The sequence below is a fragment of the Lathyrus oleraceus genome, chromosome 3, assembly GCF_024323335.1.
Source record: "Lathyrus oleraceus cultivar Zhongwan6 chromosome 3, CAAS_Psat_ZW6_1.0, whole genome shotgun sequence".
NCBI lineage: Eukaryota > Viridiplantae > Streptophyta > Magnoliopsida > Fabales > Fabaceae > Lathyrus > Lathyrus oleraceus.
The window spans coordinates 508,835,020-508,844,988 of NC_066581.1; the positions used below are offsets into that span (position 1 = coordinate 508,835,020).

The window sequence follows — 9,969 nt, forward strand, 5'->3', positions numbered from 1 at the left end:
GTGGAGTTCTCGTATTGTCCCAATGAGGTGTACACCCCTCGGTTCAATACTACACAACTCCGGGTTCTAAGTTCTTCTCAAAGCTCGGGTACGAAGCTTATCTCACAACATGTGTTAAACACCATAGATCACCCAACATAATAGCAGAATAAATTACATAGCATAAATAACACATCAAGATATACAGAAGCAAATAATGAAGAAAAACAGTAATTTTAACATTCATTGCAAATTAGACTAAATTAGGCTTGACTCTCTCTTGCTTGGAGCAGGGTCCCTAGAAGAGTCGCCATCTGTCGCATCTCGAAAAATACGATTCCTCGCGATGGTCGCGGAAATATTTATGTTCGAACAGAGTCGCCACCGAACTTTATTTATTCCAATGAAGGAATAGGAAAATATCGATAAAACCTTTTAGAAAATGGAATAATGGTCGTCGCAACCATATTCGGGTTCGGGAGTCGATTACGCAAGGGGAAGGTATTAGCACCCCTCACGTACGTTGTACTCAACGGGAACCTTTTAGTCTAATTTGCTATTTGAATGTTAGTTAACTGTTATTCGCTTTCTTCGAGTGATTAGAATTGATAATAGATATGGACGAAGACCTCAAAATGGGAAAAGGGAGGTTTTTTTATTAGTGTGCTCGCGAAGATACAACAATCTCCTGCCTACGTATCCTTATGGTGCAATAAGGAAATCAGAGCATTCGTAGTTCGGGCAACTACGGTTGGTTGGTGTCTTTTACCGAACAGCTATTTAGATCGCGTTCTAAAGGCTAAACGTTGGCTTGTCCACTCTCGGCGGAGGCTTAAGCATTGGTTTGTTGTGCGCATTAGAAAAGTTTAAATAGTGTTCTTTTTGAAAGAGTTTTGATCACGCGGGGGTGACAAGTTGAATTGATGTGTTTGGGTTTGACTGGTTTCGGTCGCTCGGGGGCGAGAAGTTAGTTTTGATTTGTTTGAGATGTTTTGAAGAACGACGAAAGTTTGAGCAATGTGATGTACACCAATCGTCCAATTCTTTCGAGGAATAATAAGGCGACCGCCTTCTACTCATTTTTCATTCGAATTATTTTCGAAAGTTTGTTTGCGGATGTCGAATATGCACGGTAGTGAGGCGTACGCCTCCTACTTGCTTATTCAAAGAATAATGAGGTGTGCGCCACCTATTCCTTTATCCAAGTTTATTTAAAGTATTTTAATCGGAAGTCGATAATTTGAGCAATGTGGAGTACGTCAATTATTCAAATAATTGAGAGATGGTGAGGCGAACGCCTCCCATCTGTTGTCATCCGAAGTTTAATTTAAGAAAGATATGTTTTTAGATATTGTATTCGATTTGCGAAAATAGTTTGAATTTATTCGATTGTGTTTTAATTTGATGACGAAGATTCGAGCAATGTGGCGTACGCCAATTATTTGAATAATCGAAAGATAGTGAGGCGTACGCCTCCTATCCTTTTACTATCGGAAATTTAGAATTAAAAGGGTTTAGGATTTGTAGTTGATTTAGAAGATGTGATTTGAATGTGTATAATCATGGTCTTAAAATAATTTGAATTTAATACTTATATTTGATTTGAAAAAAGTGATTTGAAATCGTATGATTAAGGTTTAATCGGGTGACAAGAACTCGAGCAATATGGCGTACGCCAATTATTCAAGTGCTTAAAAAATAGTGAAGCGAACGCTTCCTATATTCTTTTTCATCCAAAGTTCACAAAAATATCTTTTGGAAGTCATATTGATTTTGGAAAATGATTTGAAGTTGAATTTGGAGAATTAACCGAGTTTAGATAGGAATACTTGGCATTGGACCAAGATTTGATTTTTTTATAAAAAAAGTTCATTTGCTAACACTAATGATTAATCTCCTATTTAATTAATTGCATTATTCCAAGCATAAACAGTAAAACATAATTAAAACAAGTTAAGAAAAATAATAGTTATCTACGCTACTTATTATTACCCATGAGCATCCTAAGCAATTTCCTAAACAATATATAGAACATGGATGATTAAATAATTAAGAATTGTGCAGGCCATAAAACCTAAAGCCCAAAACTCATTCCTTCTATCAAACCGCCCATAACCCTATATGCGAAGCCCATAACGAAAGTGATGGTAGAAACCAAATCAACAGCCGCTCCACCTTCATGGTTCCCCAGTGGCGGCCAGTTGTACTAGGGATATGTAGACCTTGGGAACATTCACTAGACAATGTCATTTACAATCACTAAAGATAAAAACCTGCTACTATTATTATAACCAGCAACATAACTAAAACGTGTGATCTTTTTCATTTCACCCTTATTCGGAAATGGATAGTCCTTATATAGAGCTCTGGATTACCAAGTCTCTCACCTGTGAGCTGGCCAAAATCCAAGATTTTTCCGTTGGAATAAAAATCTCATCTAGATTTGGTGTGGTCCCTAATTTGATGCAGGTGGCAAGGCGAGTTTGTTGGTAGTGAAATCACTCCATGATGCATGGCCATTTTCTTGAGTTTCTCTGGGATTATTACTGCTGTAAGACAGGTATTTTGCTTGTGGTAGAAATTTTGATTTATGTCAAACTCAACTTTAACTGAGGCATCACTCTAATTATTTCTGGTTTGAAACACTTCCAGGTGTTCTTCTGATTTTTGCTGACGTGAGGACTATGAGGAAAACTATTTGATTTGGATTGTGGTGATATTTGTTAGCTATCATTCTTTCAGCTTTCCCCTTCTTGGCTTGCCTTTCATACAAGCATTTTGTTTTGATTTTTCCTTTCTTTGTGGTCACGTTGTGCCTGTGATCTGTTGATTGCAGGAGTACGTTAGGTGCATACTACACATCCGGTAAGCGACGAGTTTTTGATGTATTGCCTTAGTCAAAGCGGTTTGTGCTTTGGCTAGATTTTGGTCTTGCATTATTTGTACATCGGTTCTTTGGTATTATGGAACTGAATAATGTGTTGGTTTGTATGATCCTGGTGTATGCGCATTCAATTCATATTGGTGGTTTGGGAACAAATTTTGGTCGTGTAATGTTTTGCTGTAAATGCTATGTTCTTCTACTGCGTTTTCAGGGTTTTGCAGATCATTGCAGCTTATGCAGCTTGGATTTCGTCATGTCTGGTTTTGGTAGCTGGCTTTGCAAAGGATTGACAGCAACATACACTTCAATTGCCTTCATTTCCCCTTTTGACGTGCAGCAGGTATGATACTGATTTAGATGCCATGGTTTGCTGCTGATTCATGTTTTGGTTGTTTCAGTCATCGTGGTTTTGGTCACAGCTTTGGAGCTTTGGGGAGTCATGTGGGGATACGGTTGAACTCAAATGCCTTTATCTTCGAGTTGCATTGGATATGGTTTAGCCTTATAACATTTTGCTGCTAAGGTAGCTCGTGGGCTTCACTTCAGGTGTCGCTTTATTTCCTGCAACAGATATGATATTACAGATGATGATGCATCGGTTTAGATGCCACGATATGCTGCTGATTTATGTTTCTGTTGTGAGAATGCAGGCTTCTAGGTTGCTTAAGATTTGTACTGACTTGTGTGACTCGTGCTGGCACAATACTACTTGAGGCCTCTTTTCAACCAAACTTTCTGTCTTTAGGAAATAACTGTACCATCAAGTCGAAGGAAATGACAAGGAAATGATGGTGTCGCAGGTGAAACAAATATTTGTTGAGATGAACTTTGTGATTGACCTTGGGTGTGGTTTTGTATGTGTTGTCATGATGCTTAGGTAAGGTACCTGGTCATTATGTGTCAACATGTGAATTGGTTTCTGGTTGAATATGCTGCTCATGCTGCAGTTTGATGATCACCGTTTTGCAGGACGTGGGCTTTACGGTGTGGAAGGCCATGGCATGCTGCAGGTTTAATGCATCTGTCTTGGATGGTAATGTAGGCTGGACTGTGCTTATCCGGACATGGAATGTTGCTTGTTAGATTTTTTTGGAAGCCTATTTCTTTAATTTGGCTTGACTCTAATGTAACTTAGATCATAGGATTGTTTGTAATCGACGCCATGATGTGTTTCCAATAATGACACTTGAAACAAATATGTTCGTTACACCCTGAATTTTGAAATCCAAACCGATGTGATTCCAAACAGATACTCTTAACCCATACAATGTTGTATTCTGAAATCCATGGAAAGAGCGGCCTGCTCCTTATTTGTTCACTCTGGCCGCACTTTGGCAACTTTCTTGTAGATTATGTACTCATGGAAATAGACAAAAGTGACCACATTTTGTAATGGTTTTTATGTATGCTGTATTTGTAAATGAAAGGATGATTTGGTAAGTGACCCATGTTTATTTTGAAATCCCATGTTTATTTTGAAATCCCCAACATTTAGTTCCAACGTGAAATACTAGTGGACCAAGGACGGATTATGAAGGGGTGAGAAGAGGAATTATGGTTCTTGAGTTGTAACATAATTAAGTTGACTTTGGTTGAATTTTGACTAAAAGAGTCTACCTTTGATCAAAGTTAACCCTTGGTTGAAAGTTCATTTTTTTTTTATTTTTCTCATGTATGGACACTTATATGTAATGAATAACATTTAGTGCTTGAAATGAACTTACACTTTGGATTTTCTATGTATGAATGGTCTTGCTTCAACCTAGTATTCCACCCTATGTAACATCCCTTCATCATGTCCTTTTCCTCGTATTTGTATAATAAATCATACTGGACAAAAATGAGTTTCATGAAATGCATGTTTCTATGTAGTACGGAAATGACATATTGGTGATAAGAAACTAAGGTAAGGTATTCTCGTGATGAAATGTATGTCATGCTGTGCATATGATGCTAAATTAAAAATGAAATTAATTCTACGAAAATTTAAATATGCCCGGACAAAATTGGGATATGACACATTCGAACATGGAAGGAGTTAGAGGATAAGTTCTTGGAAAGGTTTTTTACCACTAGCCAGTTTACTGAGAGGAGAGTTGAGATTGTCAACTTTGAGCAACAAGACACCGAGTCACTATATGACTCTTGGGAGAGATTAAAGTTACTACTATGCAAATGGCCTGATCATAATATAAATAATATGGAGCATATGCAAAATTTCATTAAAGGCCTCAAGAGTCAGACATGTATGTTGCTAGATGCTTCTGCGAAATGCACCATTAGACAAATGACCGAACCACGGGTAAATGACCTCATTGAAAATATGTGCATGAATGAGTACTGTTCTAAAAGTGAAAGGTCGGTTAATCTAGAAACTAGTGGCGCACCCAAAGGTATGTTAACTGTTAATACTCATACTGCATTATTAGCTCAGATTGAATTGTTAAACAAGCAGTTAGCTAAAGGTTGCTTAAATAAAGCTAATGTGAGCCAGGTACAAGCACTTAAGTGTGACTTTTGTGGAGGACATAAAAATGGAAGGTGTTTGTTGGAAGGGGTAAGTGAAGAGGCCCAATTTGCAAATTTTCCGAAAAACAACCCCTATTCCAATACTTACAATACGGGGTGAAAGGATCATCTGAGTTTTCATTGGAGCAACAACCAAAACCAAAATGGTAACCAAGATATACAATAAAATCATTAAGCTTACAACTTCCAAAAGAAGCATTCACAGTTGGAAGAGACTTTACAAATTTTCATCAAGGCCACTCAGATTGGTTTAGAGCAAGAAAAGAGGAACCATGAAATCTTAGCCAGAAACCATGATGCGTCAATCAAGAATTTGGAGACTCAGATTGGTCAACTATCTAGACAAATAGCAGTTTTACCTAGCTCAAGTGGAAGATTCACCAGGAACACCGTTGATAACCCCAGGAGTGAAACTTGCAAAGTTGTGGAAGTGGATTTTGGGTTGGTTACTAGAAAGGTGAAAGTAGAAAAAGTTCAAGAGGACGAAATTAAGGAAAAGGTAGGTGAAAGTGAAAAGGAGGAAAATAGAAATCAAGGTGACGAAGAGGAAAGAGGAGTCTCCCTTGATTACTTCATTGATAAAAATTCTCCATGGAAGATAACCAAAGATCAAATTCTGAGTGAATCAAACCCATATTTACCAGATTACCTGAAACTACCATATCCCATCATTAAGAAGAAACCGGTAAAAGAGGATGATGCCAGAATGTTTGAGAAATTTAAAGAAATATTAAAACAACTTTAGGTAAGTCTCTATTTTCATGAAATTTTAGAATTAATTATCAAGTTTGCGAAGTTTATGCATGTATTGCTTAAAGGTGGAAAATAGAAGCCGAATTGAGAACAGGTTAACATGGCTAAAAAAGAGGAGATGATAGAACGGGAGGAAGTTCTACCAAAGATGAATGATCCCGGAGAGTTCAACATTACTTGCACCACTGGGGGATGAAAACCCCACACATTTTATGTGACTTAAGATCAAGCATTAATGTCATACCGCTGAGCAAACTTAAGGAATTTGAGATAGGAGAGATAGTACCAAGCAACATGACACTAACTTTGGTCGACTCATTTATGACTCGTCCACTTGGTATTTTACAAGATGTGCTAGTTCATGTTGATGGATTGACCTTCCCTGCAGACTTTGTGGTAATCGACATGAAAAATAATTCAAAAGGGTTCGTGATTCTTGGGCGCCCATTATTGACAACCGGGAAGGCAAAAATAGATGTGGAGACCGGTGAGTTAATTTTGAAGTTTAATAAGGAGAAAGTGGTATTCCATGCCTATCAATGGACACACTATAGGGAGAATCATGAGACATGTTATCAATTGAAAGAGAAAGGTAGTGAAGTTCACAAGAGGGTGGAAAAAGGATTTTTTACCGGCGTAAGGGTATCCCTTGTGTCTGATGTGTTGTGAGAATCAAATGCCAAGCTATTGACGTAAAAGAAGCGTTGGATGAGAGGCAACCCGTCAATTTTTGTTTTGCATAATTTCTTTTATTTCTATTCATGGCCAACCTAAGAGGAAGTAGCTACTCAAGAATAAATTTTTCCATGAAGATTTATATGTCCTTAACAAAAAAAAGTTGTAGTTGCTTATGTTTTTTCAGATTGCAAGTTCTAACTTTAGAATTGAACAAATGATCCAAGAAAAAAGAAAGGGGACTTGATCATAATGAAAGCAATTGACAACTTGAAGGCAAAGGAAGAGAAAAGAATCAATGGACTTGTACTCAAACTTCATATACCTCATCTTGTAAGGTTTGAACCAAAATATTCTCATTGTTCACTTTTTCTTTCTTATAGTGTATCTGTACAATTTTATTTTATCTAGTTTGATATATTTCTAATTAATTTTTCTAGTTTGATTGACACACATTGAGGCAAGTTCTTTGTTTATAACTTTGAGCCTTTGTAGCCACCTTGTAGTATTAGGAACATCATTTGCTAGCCACTTTGAGCCTAAGCCTTTCTTTCGGTGACGTGGCATATAACTCTTAACCATTTGACTTGAAAGATTCTTTCTTTCCACCTTCTCTTTGGATTTAGGTAGAATTTTGGTTCTGAAAGTTGAATGAAAAAGATTAAGTTTGGGGTTACTCTTGGAAATGAGCAAAGTTCTAAGTTTGGGGTTGGGGTACTAGAGCTAAGTGGTCAAAATTTCAAAAATATTTAGAAAATAAGAAGTGGAAAAAGTTACTTATTCAAAAAGAAAAGAGAAAAATCAAAAAGCATGACAGAAACTCTAGTACCAACAAGAATGAGCGAAACTGTATGACAATAGAAGGAGAACTAGGTACCTAACTCCAAAGGTTTAAACCTACTTTCTTACAAATACTCTACCTGAACATAAGTCAAGTTACAACCTGAAAAGACTTCTTATGTGTGTGTTATGATTTCTATGATAAACTATATTAAAACATGATCAAGCTAATGTATAATTTATTTTGCATGTTGATTGAGTGATAACCTTATCCATTGAGCGAGCAAAGTGAGCTGAGAGATAGGTTGAGTACTCGTCAATGTTGAGGACATTTTCTGAATTTTTCGAATAGAAGTTGGAAGCTGGAACAATGGTCAGGTAGCGACAAAATAAGGTGATGTTTAATTGTTATTGTACTACTTATTGTCTATTGAAATATGCAGTTGCAGGTGAGTTGCTTGAGGACAAGTGAAGATTCAAGTTTGGTATTATGATGAAAGTTTTGAATATAATAAGGTGATGAATTCATGTAAAACGAGCGAAAGATGAGCAAAAATAAATAAGACCTAAGAATGAGTGAAAAATAACCAAGTATGGAAGAATGGGACTTAGTGGAAATTCTGGTGAAAAGGGGTGATTTTTGACGCAACTACTGGATTAATCATGTGCATTGTTGGATGCATCATCGCGTGCGCGATAGAGATGAAAAGGTTACACCACGTGCGCGATGCTTATATAATGCGCGTGATGGGTGTTTTTGGGGCTTTTTTTTACGCGTTCTAAGTGCTTTTTAAGGGGATTTTCAGCAGTTTGGCAAGGGTTACTAATTCTTGCACTTAAAGCACGATTCTACAACATCAAAGGGTGACTTTGAGAGCATTGGAAGCCAATCCTTCAAGAGAATTCATATGATATTGTTCTTTATTCAATTGGTATTGTAATTTTCATTATGTGTAGTTAAAGCTCCTCTAGGTTAGGTTGTGTGATGATGAACCTTATTCAATCTTGTTGGCATTATATGTTGGTTTGACTTTGTATGAATCCTTTGAATTATAGTTTTATGCAGTTTTTGCTTATTCTTAATGCTTTTTATTTGAGATACTCTGTTAATTTGATATTAGATAGGGATTACTGACCCTTAGCTTATGTGTTGGATCTAGGACAATTATTCTACTTACGTTGGTTGAATAGGGATAGGAGACCCCGAGTAGTGGCATGGGGAATTAACGTTCTATACATCGCCTAACCCTGCTTACGCTGGAGAACAAGGGATAGAAAGCTCTGAGTAGTGGTTAGTGAGTTATTTCGTGGGGGACTGACTATAATGGTTTTGTTAATTCGTCGTGAGATTATAAGGACAAGACCATTCATATAAGGCATCATACATCAACAAGAGGGGACAAGGGGATTCTAATGCACAACCTAACCGTCTTTATTACTTCTGCTTAAACTCGTAATTTGGTTTCCATCTAAAAACCTGAACTCCCATCCCCCCCCCCCCCCCCCATTTACTGTTTTTTTCCTTTACATTGCACAATTGTTGACTTGTTCAAACACAACCCTTCTGAGTTCGATGTTTTTATTACTGCGACATTATCGGTACACTTGTTGAGAAGTCATCAGGCATCTCCACTTGGTCCTTCAACAGTGTCCGGCACACCTCTAAGGCCCAAGTAAAATTGTCCTTTTTTTCACACTCAAAAAATGCAAACTCAACAGAATATGTCTTCTTAGTTGAGGTAACACCAACAATCTCCAATAATGGAAGTCTATACTTATTGGTCTTGTTGGTTAAATCAAGTATGAGCACAATAGCAAACTTGTTGAACAATTTTATGAAATCAGGATGACCCTGAAATATATATCTAACAGTAACTACATCATCGCATGTTCGGTACCTAAACACGTATCTGTTATAATCCAACAATTTCAAGAGTTGTTGCATTTTAGTTTTGCCCCCCTTAAGCACCTTGTTAGTTTGATACTGAATATTATACACTTTCTTGATATTTGATATATTTTTGGGTCTTTTTCGTTTCAATGTTGGAAGTATATTTTTCGGTTGAACCAAATTCAATGTCATGTCAGCAACGCATTCCTTCTCTCCTGGCATGAGTCGATACACACTAGAATGACCGGCTAATTTTTCACACAAATCATGGTTATGCAAACCACATATGACATTAAATCTCCAGTTTTTTTTACCAACATGTAACCACGCGCCTTAAACGGACACTCACATTTTCTTGAACCGGTGTCTTCTCTTTTAAAAATATGAAGTGGAGTTTTATATTTCCCGCTTCTTTCGTACGTCATTGTCACAAAAGTGCATCTTCTATCCGAACCATTATCGGACCTTCCAAAACGAC

At 37.1% G+C, this 9,969-nt stretch overlaps 1 protein-coding gene and 1 long non-coding RNA gene across 4 annotated transcripts; one reads left to right on the top strand and one right to left on the bottom strand.

Moving 5' to 3' along the window:
- Nucleotides 1–1,950: 1,950 nt before the first annotated feature.
- LOC127128456 (uncharacterized) lies at nucleotides 1,951–4,303 on the top strand. 3 transcript variants are annotated; one of them, XR_007805906.1, is made up of 5 exons: nucleotides 1,951–2,539; nucleotides 2,632–3,203; nucleotides 3,283–3,409; nucleotides 3,514–3,740; nucleotides 3,833–4,303. It is a non-coding gene; the product is annotated as an uncharacterized LOC127128456 (long non-coding RNA). The 3 variants fall into 3 exon arrangements; XR_007805905.1 differs by having other exon boundaries at nucleotides 2,632–2,844; nucleotides 3,075–3,409; XR_007805904.1 differs by having other exon boundaries at nucleotides 2,632–3,409.
- Nucleotides 4,304–9,182: 4,879 nt separating this feature from the next.
- On the bottom strand, nucleotides 9,183–9,713 carry LOC127131874 (uncharacterized). The gene has a single exon (XM_051060764.1). The coding sequence runs from the start codon at nucleotides 9,711–9,713 to the stop codon at nucleotides 9,183–9,185; it is 531 nt and encodes a 176-aa protein (XP_050916721.1).
- Nucleotides 9,714–9,969: the final 256 nt, after the last annotated feature.

Coding starts and splice junctions, on each gene's coding strand:
- LOC127131874 (XM_051060764.1), bottom strand. CDS start 9,713: ATGCCAGGAGAGAAGGAATGCGTTGCTGACATGACATTGAATTTGGTT.